The following is a 16,504-nucleotide window of genomic DNA, read 5'->3' on the forward strand; positions in this document are numbered from 1 at the left end:
AGAAAGAGGAGAAAAAGTTGCATCTCCTCCCCTACGGTTTGATCTCTCACTCGGCAAACCCGCCCCTCCACCTCCCCATCCTCCTACACGGTCTCCAAGCGGTTCACGTCCACCCCACCCCACGCGTCGTGACGCCGTCGGAGTCCAAACGGCGTCCCTCACCATTTATGGTCACGCCAACCATTCATTCGCTTGGTTACTTCCTAGACGCATTTAGTGAAAATAAGAAGACCGAAAAATTCAAAGAAATTCCTTCAGTATTATCTAATTTCTCCGTCAGCTGAAATTCAATTTGATTAACAATCAAGTTTAGTCGCACGCTCAACCCTTAAATGGTCGGTCTAGGATCCAGCAACGCAACGCGTCCACTTATTCAGCTAATGACCTCTTACTAGTCAAAATATTTTCATTGTGACTTGGCCTCCAAGAGAGCACTTAGAAAATGTTCTTCGTGTTCTCGTAGAAGATAACGTTAATAGCAAGTGAAGATTAAAAATGTGTATAAATTGAAATTAAATGATTGCTTCAAGATAAAGGGCAACAATTTTAGCCATCAAGCGAGGATCGCAATCATATCAGGTGCAAGTTGAGTTGCGACAAGGACTATGGAATTTCACCAAATCGGCCTAATTAACAAACAGATCGAAGCAATTAGAGCTCTGAAAAATCGGGAATTTGATAATGGAAAATTATCGGTTCCCTAGGGCTGTACTTTGAGCGACGAATGCTCAATATATGGAGAGGGAATCGGTACCCAACGATGAGGGGGATGTAAAAGGCCCATGTTTGGTCCTCGTGTGCGCGTATAGTAAAAAAGACGCGGGATCCCTTCCTTGGCCAGTGGAAAGAAGCGAAAGATATTTTCGTCTTGAAGCACTCCTCTCTCTTTCTCTCTCTTTCTCTGTCTCCTTTTCCCCTCTCTCTATTTCGCTTTTCTTCTCTCTACTTTCGTCATTTTCACCACCCTCCTCCCTCTCTTTTGCCTACTCCGCTACGTCGTCTGGAAGCCGGCGGACCACCACCCTAAGCCACTCCCAAGCCCTTTATAAGACGAGGAGTCCCGAGTTGTCAGTACACCAGACCGTCCCCAGTCGGTTAGCTCAACAGAGCAAACGTACCTGGTAATATTTTCTAGTCCAGCTTCTTCCCTTTCGTATTTGCGTTACACAGCGTGGTGCACTTATTACAAGTTTAACTAGTGAAAGCGGAAAATCCCACCCCCATCCCCCCCCAAAATATAGTGTTCAGCAAGTTTTAGCGGCACCAGTGTTTCATATTCCAATTCGAATTTAATCGCACTAACGGAATAGAGATTCTTTTAAAAATAATAATAATAATTAAATATTATTATTTTTAAATTTTTACTTTACTACTTTCGATTGCCTTTGCTCACATAGATTTTACTATTTAACTTTTGAGTGTCCAGTCGCACATTGCCGAAGTGCAGGAAACGTGTGTTAGCATCTGGAAACGATCACAAGTCACAAGCTAGAAGACAAAGTGTGGCTCTCGTCCACATAAAGTCAAATTTACGTACTTTCTTTTTCTTGATTCCTACCATATTCTAAACGGAAGGCCATCTAATGCAAGCTCACGTTTTCTTAATTTTCGCATTGCAAAAAAATAGAAAAACGGCAAATCTTGGTCGTACCACCCATTTCTAAATTCCCGCCGTGATTTATCGATAAACAAGTACAAGTGTTTCAAACTAGTAAGCCAAATCTTAGCCAGATTTTTTCAATTTTGGCAAAACAAGACCAACACGTCAGCCGACAAACCGCTAAAAAAAAAGAGGAAGCTCTAGAAAATCTTTAGTCAGCTTTAGGAAAGAGAAGAAAAAAAAAGAAAAATGTTGTGAACTATCTTGCGTTAATGTTTTTTATGTTTTTGTTTTGTCGCCGATATAATTTGTCTGTCCTTTTGTTCTATTTCTGTTTTGCAGTTTTTTTCCAGTTCACTCGCCCCCAGACTTAATTCATCAACATGTGTGACGATGATGTTGCGGCTTTGGTTGTGGACAACGGATCCGGTATGTGCAAGGCTGGATTCGCCGGAGATGACGCCCCCCGTGCCGTCTTCCCCTCCATTGTCGGCCGTCCTCGCCACCAGGTATAAAAAAAAAAAACTTCAGACTTCAAGAAACAAAAATCGACCGCGTACCTCCATCAATCGTTCAACTTTCAAAAGTAGATAACCACTTGGATTTAAAAACCCATCCAAAAATCGAAAAATGGGAGAAAAAAAAATTGCTATTTCCTAAAACTGTAAAAATTGATGTGAAAACCGGGACGGCTAAACAAAAGTAGCAAAATGTGGAGGGGGGGGGGAAATCTAGCATGGCAACTTCCATAAAAGGATATGTAGGAGGATGCAACGTGGGGTAGGGAAGTCGGATCCTGCCTAAAATTAGCTCACGACACCAGAAGACGCTCTGGTGCTAAAATAGCCCAAGATTTTTCTGGCTTCAGCCACCCCCCCTCTGTTTTTCTATATACCTCCCGCTACCATGTGTGGCAGGGATCGGATGACTCTGGCATGGACCCACGCTAGTGCTCCCCCACTGCTGTGCATCCGTGCCGCTGTTCCTTCTTTTAACTTCTTGAGACTGTTCATCGCCGTTATAGAAACAACTGCCAACATCTGGGCATTGAACGGAAAGAGCCGACTGTTGGCACTGGATGGCGGCTAATCATTGTTTTTACCATTACAGGGTGTCATGGTGGGTATGGGACAGAAAGACTCGTACGTCGGTGACGAGGCCCAATCCAAACGTGGTATTTTGACTCTGAAATACCCAATTGAGCACGGCATCATCACCAACTGGGATGACATGGAAAAGATCTGGCACCACACCTTCTACAACGAGTTGCGCGTGGCTCCCGAGGAACACCCCATCCTCTTGACTGAGGCCCCCCTTAACCCCAAGGCTAATCGTGAGAAGATGACCCAGGTGCGATTTCGAGAAAAACAGCAAAAAAATATGCACGAAAGCACCGCAATTGCAGCCAAAGAGGAAATCGACTAACCTGTGTCTCTTTGTTTTTGCGTGTTTTTCCTACGGCTACCTCCACTCCTTGCAGATCATGTTCGAGACCTTCAACTGCCCGGCCATGTACGTTGCCATCCAGGCCGTCCTCTCCCTCTATGCCTCCGGTCGTACCACTGGTATCGTCCTCGACTCCGGTGATGGTGTCTCCCACACTGTCCCCATTTATGAAGGTTCGTCATAAAGATAAATCCTGCAAAAAAAACAAAAAAAAAACAAAGAGAAATATGTCATTTAACTATGATATTGTTGGCAATCAGGTTACGCCCTGCCCCACGCCATCCTCCGTCTGGATTTGGCTGGTCGCGACTTGACTGACTACTTGATGAAGATCTTGACTGAACGCGGTTACAGCTTCACCACCACCGGTAAAAACGCGTCATCAAACTCTAAACTAAAACGGAAATTGACCGCTCTTTTTTCTCTTTCTTATCGTTTGGTGACCAACAGCTGAGCGTGAAATCGTCCGTGACATCAAGGAGAAATTGTGCTATGTCGCCCTGGACTTTGAACAGGAAATGGCCACTGCTGCTGCCTCCACCTCTTTGGAGAAATCCTATGAATTGCCCGATGGTCAGGTATGACGAGCGCCACTTTCTCGAGTCTGGCCAGCAATTAGGCATGTCCGTTACGGGTGTGGTGTAACGATAGTTTTTCTTCCTTGTCATGCACAGGTCATCACCATTGGCAACGAGCGATTCCGCTGCCCCGAGGCCCTCTTCCAGCCCTCATTCTTGGGTATGGAATCTTGCGGTATCCACGAGACCGTCTACAACTCGATCATGAAGTGCGACGTCGACATCCGTAAGGATCTGTACGCCAACACTGTCTTGTCCGGAGGCACCACCATGTACCCCGGTATTGCTGATCGTATGCAAAAGGAAATCACCGCCCTTGCCCCATCCACCATCAAGATCAAGATCATCGCTCCCCCTGAGCGCAAATACTCCGTCTGGATCGGTGGCTCCATCTTGGCCTCTCTGTCCACCTTCCAACAGATGTGGATCTCCAAGCAGGAATACGACGAGTCCGGCCCTGGCATTGTCCACCGCAAGTGCTTCTAAATCATCTGGCGCTTTCCGATGGGGGCGAGACTCGTTTTCGACTCTATCGTCCCAATTCTTTTCAATTTTTATTCTTCTCTTCTTCGTCTTTTCTTCCATTTTCCTGTCTTTTCTTTACTCTTTTTCGTCTCTCTTGACGTTTTCACTTCCCAGTTCTTATTTATTTACTCACTGTCTCTGTCGACACTTCTTGCAAGAAATATTGATTGATGATGGGTTTTTCTTCTCTTTGCCTAGTTTTGAACACAGCTAAAAACACCCGCCCACCCTATTTTTCACTTCGAAGTCAATTAATTGGCCGTTCTCTTGATTCCTTAATACCAAACTATCTTCACGCCATACTGTTTCTCTGTTAAACCCTTTTCATTTATTTTGAAAAAAGCTGTTGACGTCTGTGCCTTAATTGAATACATGCAAACGGACTTGGAAGTGACATGATTCAAAAATACATATTCTCATTTCAAATTCAAAATCTGACCCCAAAAATTTCGAGAAACGCCCAGTAAAAGTTGAGAATTTAACAAGAACTTGCCTTAGTATGTTTTGGATCTTTTGCTCTCCGGTTCGCCAAAACTACCGTTTTGCTTTTCAGCATCATCCACTGCCGACAAATCCTCTTGCGATAATTCTTCCAAGAAATCAATAATGGAAGGGGAAGACTTGGTATTCTTTAGTGAAACAAAATATTTATACATTACAAATAAATAAATAAAGCGATATAAATAGAAAGCAATAATGGGCTCGAGCGATTACCGAAAGATGCCTCGTATCCGCATCATGAAAGTTATCTTTACTGAGTCCCGCTTTGCTCAAAATATCCAGCTTGCTTTGGACCAGGGGCCAAAGATAGTCGTCTGCCGTTCCCTTGGCCACTAGGTACTGGACTAATACGCTATCCTGTTGGCCAATGCGATGAGCACGATCCTCAGCTTGAGTTAAAATCTATAAAACAATAATCCATAAAGATGAAACAAGATAACCCAATTTTGACGTATTTGGTAGCATACACCAGGATTCCAAAACAATTCAGCAAAGACGACTAGATTGGCTGACGTCAAAGTTAACCCTGTATTGGCGGCGGTGATGGATAGTACAGCAACTCGTACACTGTCCTTCAGTTGGAAATTATCACATAATTTCTTTCGCTCGTCGGAAGAGACTGATCCGTCAATACGAATATACCTTTAATCAAAATATCGTCACCCTAATAAAATATCAGTTCCGCAACAAACTAAAGAAAGCAAACTGATTTATACTCTTTGGATTGTTGTTCGATGCAGTGGCTAATGTCGTTCAACAAAACCTGGTGATGAGCAAAACAAAGAAATTTCTTGCCGTTTTCCAGTAAGTCTACGATGTAGTCACTGTAAACAAGAATGGTTACTAAGGTCATATTGCAGGTAGGAGGATTATTTTTTTCTGACGCGTACCAAACAGCTTTGCTTTTGGCTTTCGCCGTTTCCGAGTAGTACGATAGAAGGGCTCCTCTCTTTTCCATGGCTCTGGCGAACTCATTTGTCATATTTTTGGCCAACGAATTCATTGCCGACGTATCGCATTTGACGGAACCAGGATCTAGTATTATCATTTGCCTGAAAACAACAAATGTCTATTGATAGCTAAAAGTGCGAAATTTAAATTATGTCAATACCTTTGTTTAGGTGGCAACTGTGAAAGGACTTGACTTTTAAGACGCCTTATCATAAATTTTTCTTCTAGGATTAGTTGTAGCTCTGGCATATTGGTTGCCCCACTATAATTCCAGCCAAAATTCGTTTCTTTGGCTCCACAGTAGCGCAGTCCGAAAGCATGGAAGGTCCTTTGATTGTTTGGAATAAGCAACATTCGATTATGGACAAAAAATTATCAGCGAACATCTGAAAAGAGTGATTACCCTGTGAACGGTTTTCTTTCTAATATTTGCAGCTGGCTGAATAGTTCTTCAGGCCGGGAAAGAGCAGGCGTTCCGGAAAGAAGTATTACTCTCTTTGCTTGTGCGCTAATTGAAGAAGCGGCGGTGGCTCTTTTAGAATTTCTAGCTACCACGTTTTAGTAAACAGAAAATGAGATAAAAAATATATTTATGAAAAAAGGCATTAACTTACTTTTTGTGAGATGACTTTCATCAAATATAATGGTTTTAAAGTTCATGGATTCTAAATCTTTCAGTCTTCTTGTTAATAGATCGTACGAACAAATTGTTACTGAAACTTCTTTGTCAATGAAATCCTTTCCTGAACAAATAACCTTTTATGGAAATAAATAAATAAATATTATATGTGAGACACATGTTTTCTTAATAAGAGGAAAGTACTTGAATATGATGTAGGGGGACACTAGGTAACCATATTTTAACAGCTTCATCCCAGGCAAACTTCATTGACGATGGAGTTAAAATCAGCAAAGGCCAATCAGAAAGATAGTAATGTGCAAGAGCGAGTGCCTGTAATGTTTTACCCAGTCCTAACAGAGGTTTCATATTACAAAGTGTAGATCTTGGGCACCAATACCATGCTCAGCATAAACATACCCATGTCATCTGCAATAAGTATCCTTCCCTGAAGGTGAATTCCAAAATAAACACTCTGTCTCTGGAAAGGTAGCAAAGCCTGGTATAGTTTGGGGTCTATACAGCTGATATCCACTTCTGGTATGTTTCTTTCGGGTGGTAAATTTCTGAACAATTAAAAAAATTATTACAGAATTGTATATAAAACTAATGTAGTATAAGAATTTACTTGAAAATATCTAATATAAATTTTGGTAAAGGTTGCAGTTGATATCTCGTAAGCAAAGGACCAAGACTTTCAAGCATTTTCTGATGATCAGCCAAGGAAAAAGTCCACTTTCTGGTAACAGGATCATAAGATTTCGAGGGAAATTTTTTGAATATTTCAATCATTTCATTATCAAAGGGTGCTTCTACACAAAACTTTAGTCTTGAAACCAGTTGAAATGATGCAATTGGTCTTGTGGAGTTTGCTGAAGGATTATACTTTGGATTTTTGGGTGGCAACTTAGAAATAGAAGCCGGAGTTCCTGATGTTGATTTCCCCCCCGTACTGGATTGGGATTTAGAATAAAAAGAGGATGTGCTTGTATTATTCTTTACTTCTGATGGATTAAATGGGGAGGATGGGCTAACAGCTGCTTTTCCTACGAAAACGTTGCTTTGGTTTTTGTTCATAACTTGGTTTGCTTCAGCTTTTTTTGCAGCAGCACGTTTTTCTAGTGCCTTGCGACGATTTTCTTCCATAAGTTTTATTTGCTCTGCTGTAAGAGGCATCTTGAATAAACAAGAATCTCTGTTTTACTAAATGAATCTATTTGACGTTTCGCGCTCTTCAAAAACAAAAACTGCAAAACGCCATATGCTAATTGCAGGACAAAATAACTTTGAACTGAGTCTACATAAGCAACATAGGATTCCCGGTTCCCAGAAATTCATGGTTGCCATATTGGCGTTCGTTTCGTTCATTTGTCAATTTGTCATTTCTAGGGCTCGGACCCGGTTCTCGAAAACCCGGTTTACCCGCGGTTCGTCGCCAAAAAAAGTCGCCCATGAGCGATCCGGGTAGTCTATTTGCCAAAGTGGGTAGGCTGGGCGGATTTGATGGGCAAACCGGGTATACCCACCACCATCTTGGAAAATGGCGGCTTGCAAAGCCCCAAGTTAAATTAAAAGGGAGGGTAGCAAAAAAAAATTGTTTGTGGCGGGAAATTCAAAGTGCGTCACTTGATTTCAGGGAAAAACTCGGGTAATCGGGTAGGAAATCGGGGATAACCGGGTATGAACCCGGGTAATGGAAACGGTTTTCGAAATTGTGTTACCCATTTGGTACCCGGGTAGGTAGTGGGCACAAAGTCTTAGGAACCGTTACCCACTGGATCCAATTTTTTTGCCGAGAAGACCTACCCATTTGCCCAAATACCTACCCATTGGACACGGGGCCGAGCCCTAGATACAACCACAATTGTCTTGTGGGCGTTGTCGGACGTCATGAATAATTCTTAATTAGTTTATAAACATAATTGTTAAACGAACTATAAATACAACGAAATGTATGCGAAAAATAGTTTCAAATCTAATTGCGCATGGAGAATGTCTGAAATAATGATACTTTTCCAAATAGCTGGAACTAATTGGTCCAAACATAGTTCTGCTAGTGGTCTTGTGTCTGAATGAATGTATAAGAATCAAATCGACTGCGAATAACTGCATCGAAAATGTTCCAACGATTGCTCATGCTAATATCATGGCTCTTGGGAAATGAAGCAGTACCCATGTTTGCCGATGAAAGGGATTTCATGAGGGATAGAGAACGGCGGAGGCAGAACGGCACAAGCCAGCCACCAGACACCGGCCACCACCAGCCACCAAGGGATTGGTCGGAGGATTGCTATTTTACGATATGTCTAATAGCACTCTTGGTGTTTACCTTTTTGGTAATATTGCTCATCTTTCTTTCTGGCTGGTAACAAAATAACCTAGCCAAAACCCAGAGAACCCAGAGAACCCAGAGAACCCAGAGCCTTGAGGCCAACCAGAGCCGTGAGGCCAACCAGAGAAACCAGAGCCGTGAGGCCAACCAGAGCCGTGAGGCCAACCAGAGCCGTGAGGCCAACCAGAGCCGTGAGGCCAACCAGAGCCGTGAGGCCAACCAGAGCCGTGAGGGCCAACCAGAGCCGTGAGGCCAACCAGAGCCGTGAGGCCAACCAGAGCCGTGAGGCCAACCAGAGCCGTGAGGCTAACAAGAGCCGTGAGGCCAACCAGAGCCGTGAGGCCAACCAGAGCCGTGAGGCCAACAGGAGCCGTGAGGCCAACCAGAGCCGTGAGGCCAACCAGAGCCGTGAGGCCAACCAGAGCCGTGAGGCCAACCAGAGCCGTGAGGCCAACCAGAGCCGTGAGGCCAACCAGAGCCGTGAGGCCAACCAGAGCCGTGAGGCCAACCAGAGCCGTGAGGCCAGGAGCCGTGAGGCCAACCAGAGCCGTGAGGCCAACCAGAGCCGTGAGGCCAACCAGAGCCGTGAGGCCAACCAGAGCCGTGAGGCCAAGAGCCGTGAGGCCAACCAGAGCCGTGAGGCCAACCAGAGCCGTGAGGCCAACCAGAGCCGTGAGGCCAACCAGAGCCGTGAGGCCAACCAGAGCCGTGAGGAGCCGTGAGGCCAGAGCCGTGAGGCCAACCAGAGCCGTGAGGCCAACCAGAGCCGTGAGGCCAACCAGAGCCGTGGAGGCCAACCAGAGCCGTGAGGCCAACCAGAGCCGTGAGGCCAACCAGAGCCGTGAGGCCACAGAGCCGTGAGGCCAACAGAGCCGTGAGGCCAACCAGAGCCGTGAGGCACAAACCAGAGCCGTGAGGCCAACCAGAGCCGTGAGGAACCAGAGCCGTGAGGCCAACCAGAGCCGTGAGGCCAACCAGAGCCGTGAGGCACAACCAGAGCCGTGAGGCCAACCAGAGCCGTGAGGCCAACCAGAGCCGTGAGGCCAACCAGAGCCGTGAGGCCAACCAGAGCCGTGAGGCCAACCAGAGCCGTGAGGCCAACCTTATATTGGTAATTCACGTTGGTTTGTCAAGTATGATACAAAATTTTGGTAAATAAAAAAATAAAAAATAAATAAAATTGTGTATTGTTTTCATTTTTTGTGTCTGGGGCTTTTACTTCAAGAGATAGAGGAGAGTGGGGGCAATTGAGACACAGGGCAATTGAAACAAAAATTGTTTCTCTCGCCGTATAAGAGAAATTTTCTTGAAAAAATTAGGGTTAATAGAATGAGGGGGTTTACAAGTTTAGAAAAATTTACGAGTTTTTTTATTCAAAACTTTTTAAGATATCTCGAAAAAACTGTGTTCTCCGTCTGTTAAATTTGCGTTTTCAATTTTTTTGTTCTAACCCCTAAAACGCTACGTTTTAGTGATAAAATTAGTTTCAGATGATTTGCAATTCATTTTTCTACAATTTAATGTAATTTAATTTTTCCCTGCACTCTTAATTAATTTTAAATAATTAAATGTAACGATGACCCTATTGCAGGGCAATTGAAACACTTTGTTTATATTCCCTGTCTGAGAGTGGTTGCATTTTTTTTGCAAGTATTTGACGTAATTCATTTAAACAAATGTAAATCATCATGTTAACACAACTATAATACTTGTATTCGCTGTTTGGGATTTATTTAAAAAAGCATGTTGCTTAATGGTTTTTTTTTAAATTTAATTATTTAAATATTTTAAACTAAATTACGATCTACTTTAAGCATATTTTAAAAATCTGTATATCGCATTGTACCTAATGGTAAAATTTGATCACACTAGCAGTTGTGGCTGCTGAGATATCGTGATTTTCATTTTATGTGGGTATGAAGAAGCTTCCTTATGGGAAAACCCACGTTGCAATTGCGTCGACACACCGTTTCAATTGCCCTGCTACCATGGCAATTGAAACACTCGAAGCGACCTCAGTTTTTTACAATTTACTACTATTAAAATTAATCTTTTCTCATTAAAAAAAATATCGTTTAGTAGCTGAGATAATAGGCTACAATTCTATATAATTTTTATATTAAACTTTTTAGTTTTTTTTTCAAGAAATACAAAAAACCAAAAAGTGTATCAATTGCCCCCACTCTCCCCTACGAGCCAAATTCAAACATTGTTGTGCTGTCCTTAAAGTTGATGCAAGTTACTCTGCTAAGAGTCAGTTACATTTTTGAAGTCACATTATTAAAATGGAGACGAGACATATAACTATTCAAAGTGCCTTGGAAAAGCTATCATCATTTCTGGAATTATTTCTTCCAATTCTTAATACACATATGGTCCACTTCTACACTGAGGAGGTATGGGGAAAATTGAAGAGTGAGTTGCAGGCTGAATTAATGGCTACTAATGATACTGAGATAACAGAGCTTCCTAATGATTACCTAAATATTTCTGTGAGCAAGCCAAGTCATATTTCTCCAAGCTTACTGCAGCTAATGGAAGACATCTTTAAGCATAATTTGGAATCTTTAAACGTTCTCGTCGATCTTCTTTAGCTAACTCCTCCAAAATGCTCGGACTTGATTCTGATGCCATGCTTAAGTGAGCAAGAAGATTTATAAGGGGTTTTGCAATTGAAGATTCTCTGCATTCAACGTTTTTACACAGATTATGCGTCCAATCAAACAGCTCTGTATATTCAGCACCGGCTGGGTCTAACTGATCTGATAGCACGATTAACGTTCCGACGATGGGTAAGACTGCTTTCGTGACGAGATCTTCATTTTCTCTTCCTGACAACAAATGATTTAACAAATCTTTTAAGTGCTTCAAGGTTTTTGCGATTTGATTTTCCAAAGGAATTCCAGCTGCTGGTCTTTCCACTTGATCCATCGCCGTTAACAAGCGACCTAGCTTGGTAGGATTATGTTTACAGAAACCAAGAATAATGTCGTGAAGGCAGTTTAAAGCTGTGCAGTACATGGCTGAAGAACGATCGTCCGCTACCTGTCGCGTGTTCTGGCAATGGAGCAATAGAGCACGTGCGATAGTGCCACTGAATTTCGTCACACTTTCTGGGCCAAGTCCCTCGATGTCTTTGCTGTTGCAAAACGCCTGAAATTTACTGAACGCTGATTGAGCGAACCAAAGTCGTAACCCAATTTGTGGTTTAAAAAACGCCAGTATCTCTTTTTCGTTAGCAATAGTTTGATTGCTGTCCTTCAGAAATCCTATGAACGCAGAAATACTTTGGAGACTAGGAGTGCACTTTTCAAATATCTTCATTGGTGCTTTTGGAGTGTCATCTGTTATTGGCGATTCATCGATGGGGTTTTCTTTCCTTTTCTTCGTTCTTTTAGGAGCCTTGCCTTTTCCGACCTCACTGAGAAGTGAATCAAAACGGGTTTGCATCTCGTACAGACTGACTAAGCGTTTGGCCGCTATTACATTTGTGGTGGCATTTTCGGCGAGACAGAAGTCGGCGAGGGCGATACAAACAGATGAAAGTGTCTGGATCTTCAACTGGGCGCTAAGCTCCTGTACGTCCCCTACGACGTAATCATCAACTGATGATTCGGCCATTTTTGTGACTACTTTTCTTATTAGCAGAACTCCTAGATCTACTTGATCTTCGCTTTTGGGATCGATATCTTCTTTCGCAAAGTAATTTATTTTGCCACTTCGCAAAATGCTCTAGACGCATAAAAAGAAATTAGTTTTTTCATTATTACAAAAACTGAATCTATGAGGACGGATTACCTGGTGTATGGCTTGAATAAGGTGTCCTAATGGTTCTATCACGTGGGAATTGTGCCCATCCTTCGTTATGCACATGTCAACTTGGACTACAGCTTCGGGATCAATAAAAAATTTTAAATGACAACGCAACATCTTAATGCACTCCGGAAGAAGTTCCGGATTGCGGGAAACAACCTCGGGCAAATTCTGATATAGTGTCAAACGAACCGATGCTTGTTGACTCAAAGCGCACTGAAGAAGTTTTAAGAGTTCACTACAAAACGCTCTTGATTTTTATGCAAATGTAGGTGAATGTCTTTGTAAGTATAACATTTTTAAATATAATTTTACCTGTTGGAATTTGATGTTTGGCTGTGATGCACATCTACTGTTGCCTGACTACTCATGGAAGTTTGGCTGAGGGATGAACCGATTGTAGGGACGTAGAAACGAAAATGTTTCAGAATTTCTAGAAAACCCACTACTGCAACCTGTCTAACTTCCTCTAAACAACTTGATGAAGAATAATGGTAAGAATGTGTGGAGGGATGTAGGGATGTGCCTGTAAATTTCTAAAATAGCAAAGCTTTACCTGTGCAGTAGCTTGCGTAACACCAGAAAGGCGCTGTCACGTAAGGCACCTGATGAACGAAACAGGGGCGAGATACCCGTATAAAGACGTTTGGCAGAAACTAATCCACGATATTCCATGCTGTATAACAACATGGTAAAAGAAACTTTGCATTCCAGCATGCTAAGTGGATTATGCTGGACCATCAAGCAAAACGTTGTGATATATTGCGAATCATTACTAACGTCCTGTAATCTAATTAAGCAAAGGCAAATGTAAAAGTGCAATTGTAACATATTTGGAAAATTACCTTTCAGCAAGTTTTTTTACAATGAGTGGGGCTGAATCCGGGAATTTTCTGATCATTTGTAAAAGAATATGAGCGCCGATATGCCAACACTGCTCCGGTACAGTTCCAGAAGTGGTGCCTGGCCATGTGCATATATTTGATGAGGTTTTTAATTTATTTTCAAACTCTCAGCATACCTGACGAACTTGATGCATTACCAAGGTTCGGTCCAGTTATACTTGGACGACCAAAGCCACCCGCATTTCGGATTTCCAACAAATCAAAGGCGAGTAGTTCAAATCCTTATATCGGCTATCCATTTCTGTAAAATTTGTTAATTTAGACCTAATATTGTTACCTATAAAGCTATTTTAATTTTGTGTACTGTGATAGAGGGATTACCCGAGACACGTTAAACCGCACCGACCTACCTACCTGAAAAATAGCTGATGGGTCATTACTCGGGTAGGTGCTTATCAAGCGGTTTTCTTTCGTTTAAAATACCCACTTTAGAAGATATGGCCCAGCCTTAACTTAAAATGGGTGTGCAAGTGAAGGAAAATAAATAAAACTATGATGTATTGCAAAAAACAAGTCAAATAGGGTATACAGTAATGATATCGGGTTTTGGAACCGGTTCCACTACCCGAATGCCCTTGAGTGGAAATTCACAATTATTACAGTAATTTTAATGAAATTATACCGTTGCTTAATTAAGTAATATTCTAATAAATGAAAACAAAATTATAAAGTTAAAAGGTATTGTATTACGGAAAGGAAACAGAAAGAAAAATAAACAATAAACATAAATAATAACAAACACAAAACAAAAAAATAATGATTTGGGGGTTTTGTGTTTTTGCCTGACAGGGTTCAGGTCCCTGAACGAGATGGAGTTGCAACTGAATGCGTAAGGCAAGTTGCGCTAGTATAGCGAATTGAGCTGCCTATCTCTTGCTGCAAATTGAGGGTGCGTTTTATCGTCAATTTTTTGGCTCAACCCGAACCTAAATTGAGCTCAATCCGTATTTTTTCGTTAACCAATTCGTCACAGTTGAGCTTGATTTCCGTTTTATGGTTAACAAAAAGTTCAACCAAGGTTGTGCTCGACCAAATTTTGCGAGCTCAACCACAAAAGTTCAACCACAGTCCAGACTGTGGTTGAACTAAATTCAAGTTGGTTGACCCTCCCACTTTATAATAATTCTTATTTTCTTTAATCTGGCAACCTTTTTTTTGTTCAAGCCATCACAGCAGACGGCTTTCTTTAGATAGGGACGTGGGTCGTGGTACACGTTTGTAAATTTTTTTTTATCATAATGAATAGAAAGTGTGATGGTGTTTTAAGGCCAAGAGGTAAAATATTAAATAAAAAATAAAAATATATAAAATAAAAAAATATAAAATAAAAATATGTTAAACTTTGGAATAATTCCTCATTAACATTTATTACCATTCCAGAAGTTTGAGATTAGAGATAAGTAAATAACTACTGAATAGACATTGAAGAAATTGGGTCACCTGCATTTTGTTGTTAAAAATGTTTCATGCTGACGTTTTACGTCTGCTACTCCACACTAATCAATATATTTAAAAATTTTAGCAAGTTTCAATAAACGACGTGATACTATTATAAATATTTTTGAAAAATTTATAGACACCGTTATTTCCTAAAGCAACTATTTTTTTAAATTTCTATCAAATTTACAATTAAGCATTTCTGAAAGGGATGGGAAAGGAGGAGGAGCTTTCCACATGTTGAGATCCATTTTCGTTTTATGGTTAACTGCGTAGTTCAACCAAAAAGTTCTACTCAACCAACGTAAAAACCGTTTTATGGTCAACGAAAAAAGTTGAGCAGCTCAACTACAGGTTGACGATAAAACGCACCCTGAGGCCAGGGACCTGAACCCTAACAGGAGTTGTCGTCATGTTTTGCCTGACAGCTTTCAGGCCCATGAATGAGATGGAGTTGGGATCCTTCATTACCATAACAAACGTTGCCACGAAATTTTTTTGTTTCTATTACGCATTAGAATTTTCCAATCCAACTCCAAGTGGCAAAAGGCGCAACCACTTGATGTCAACGTCAGCAACATGGCTTCGTCTGCTGCTAATGTTAGTTCTGAAAAATATCTTACAATTTAATTCAAAATAGTTTATATTTTAACGATCATTATTTTATTTGCTCATTCAGGCACCATTAATCGATGATGACACACCTGGATTTGGTGAAGAAGAGAATCCTAAACAATTCCGGTAAACGTTCCCTTACCTAAATTCTGTTTACGTTTTCATTCTTCGTCATCACTCTAAAGTCATCTCTTTCCCCATTTGTTATATGAATTAAATACTTATTTTTGTTTCCTCAAATAGGCACCCATACGTAGTACTTTTCCACCTTGGTTTCCGTGCAGCCGCGATTTTGGTTTACCTTTTCTGTGGCTGGTTTTCAGATGGATTTGTCACCAGTTTTGTTTTCACTGTCATTCTGCTTGCTCTGGACTTCTGGACTGTTAAAAATATAACAGGTCTGTGACATGTTTCAAAATTTTCTAGCCTCAAGATAAAAATTCATATGATTCCATGTTTACAGGAAGAATATTGGTTGGCCTTCGGTGGTGGAGTTATGTCGACAATGAAGGCAAAAGCCATTGGGTTTATGAAGCACGAAAGGTAAATCACATAAAAAAAGTGATTTTGTAATCCTCATTTAATTTTTTTGTCATGGATTTCAGGAAGGTGATGTCAGAAAAGTGCATGCTGCAGAATCTAGAGTATTTTGGATGGGTTTGATTGTTTTCCCTGTGGCATGGGTAATCCTCTTCATCCTTGCTCTGTTCAGATTCAGCTTTCGTTGGCTAGTGCTAGATTGTATCGCCCTTTCCCTAAATGGGGCTAACGTCTATGGATACTTACGATGTAAGTTAGGTAAGGGTACGAACCTTACTGGGGCTGTTTCCAGTTACGCCAACGGATTTTTTCGCCAACAAGTTATGGACAAGGTAAGCCAAAGTATTTTTTTTTCATCGCTTTGAAGCAGAATTTTAAATTTCTTTTTTATTCTATGTCCAGGCCGTTAGTATGCTGACACGGCAAGCGCAAACTTCAAACGTGAACTCTGCAACCAATGTAATTTAGCTGACGATAGAAATATTAATGCCGTTCCTTTTCGCAGCCACCAATATTCCAAGTTTCAGTTTATTTCATTCTAATATAAATCCTGTTGAAGTTAAGTTCAATACATTTTCTTGTATACGTGAACAAACCGACTAGATTGATCCAGTGTATACTCACTATTTAATAAAATAAACT

The 16,504-nt window shown here is 41.4% G+C and overlaps 5 protein-coding genes across 5 annotated transcripts; 3 read left to right on the forward strand and 2 right to left on the reverse strand.

Moving 5' to 3' along the window:
- The first annotated feature begins 963 nt into the window (after nucleotides 1-963).
- LOC116919128 (actin, muscle) lies at nucleotides 964-4,543 on the forward strand. The gene is made up of 7 exons (XM_032925012.2): nucleotides 964-1,121; nucleotides 1,943-2,109; nucleotides 2,711-2,950; nucleotides 3,081-3,219; nucleotides 3,307-3,414; nucleotides 3,497-3,624; nucleotides 3,721-4,543. Exons 2-7 carry the CDS (start codon nucleotides 1,984-1,986, stop codon nucleotides 4,108-4,110), a joined length of 1,131 nt encoding a protein of 376 aa, XP_032780903.1. The 5' UTR covers nucleotides 964-1,121; nucleotides 1,943-1,983; the 3' UTR covers nucleotides 4,111-4,543.
- On the reverse strand, nucleotides 4,328-7,548 carry LOC116919126 (SWI/SNF-related matrix-associated actin-dependent regulator of chromatin subfamily A-like protein 1). The gene is made up of 11 exons (XM_032925008.2): nucleotides 6,849-7,548; nucleotides 6,641-6,786; nucleotides 6,425-6,573; nucleotides 6,216-6,357; nucleotides 6,005-6,149; nucleotides 5,762-5,929; nucleotides 5,541-5,702; nucleotides 5,367-5,474; nucleotides 5,118-5,292; nucleotides 4,864-5,052; nucleotides 4,328-4,778 (listed from the first exon to the last, which is right to left on the reverse strand). Exons 1-11 carry the CDS (start codon nucleotides 7,394-7,396, stop codon nucleotides 4,644-4,646), a joined length of 2,067 nt encoding a protein of 688 aa, XP_032780899.2. The 5' UTR covers nucleotides 7,397-7,548; the 3' UTR covers nucleotides 4,328-4,643.
- Nucleotides 7,549-8,337: 789 nt separating this feature from the next.
- LOC123470414 (transcription initiation factor TFIID subunit 11-like) lies at nucleotides 8,338-9,274 on the forward strand. Its single transcript, XM_045170675.1, has 2 exons — nucleotides 8,338-8,556; nucleotides 8,603-9,274. Exons 1-2 carry the CDS (start codon nucleotides 8,338-8,340, stop codon nucleotides 9,272-9,274), a joined length of 891 nt encoding a protein of 296 aa, XP_045026610.1.
- A 1,379-nt stretch (nucleotides 9,275-10,653) lies between these two features.
- Nucleotides 10,654-13,525, reverse strand: LOC116919130 (Fanconi anemia group I protein homolog). Its single transcript, XM_045171405.1, has 6 exons — nucleotides 13,387-13,525; nucleotides 13,211-13,328; nucleotides 12,922-13,155; nucleotides 12,681-12,842; nucleotides 12,351-12,615; nucleotides 10,654-12,284 (listed from the first exon to the last, which is right to left on the reverse strand). Exons 2-6 carry the CDS (start codon nucleotides 13,264-13,266, stop codon nucleotides 11,100-11,102), a joined length of 1,902 nt encoding a protein of 633 aa, XP_045027340.1. The 5' UTR covers nucleotides 13,267-13,328; nucleotides 13,387-13,525; the 3' UTR covers nucleotides 10,654-11,099.
- A 1,660-nt stretch (nucleotides 13,526-15,185) lies between these two features.
- On the forward strand, nucleotides 15,186-16,457 carry LOC116919134 (uncharacterized Golgi apparatus membrane protein-like protein CG5021). The gene is made up of 6 exons (XM_032925025.2): nucleotides 15,186-15,307; nucleotides 15,387-15,448; nucleotides 15,566-15,720; nucleotides 15,786-15,865; nucleotides 15,928-16,194; nucleotides 16,265-16,457. Exons 1-6 carry the CDS (start codon nucleotides 15,287-15,289, stop codon nucleotides 16,328-16,330), a joined length of 651 nt encoding a protein of 216 aa, XP_032780916.2. The 5' UTR covers nucleotides 15,186-15,286; the 3' UTR covers nucleotides 16,331-16,457.
- The last annotated feature ends 47 nt before the right edge of the window (nucleotides 16,458-16,504 follow it).

Source organism: Daphnia magna, linkage group LG3, assembly GCF_020631705.1.
Source record: "Daphnia magna isolate NIES linkage group LG3, ASM2063170v1.1, whole genome shotgun sequence".
Lineage (NCBI taxonomy): Eukaryota > Metazoa > Arthropoda > Branchiopoda > Diplostraca > Daphniidae > Daphnia > Daphnia magna.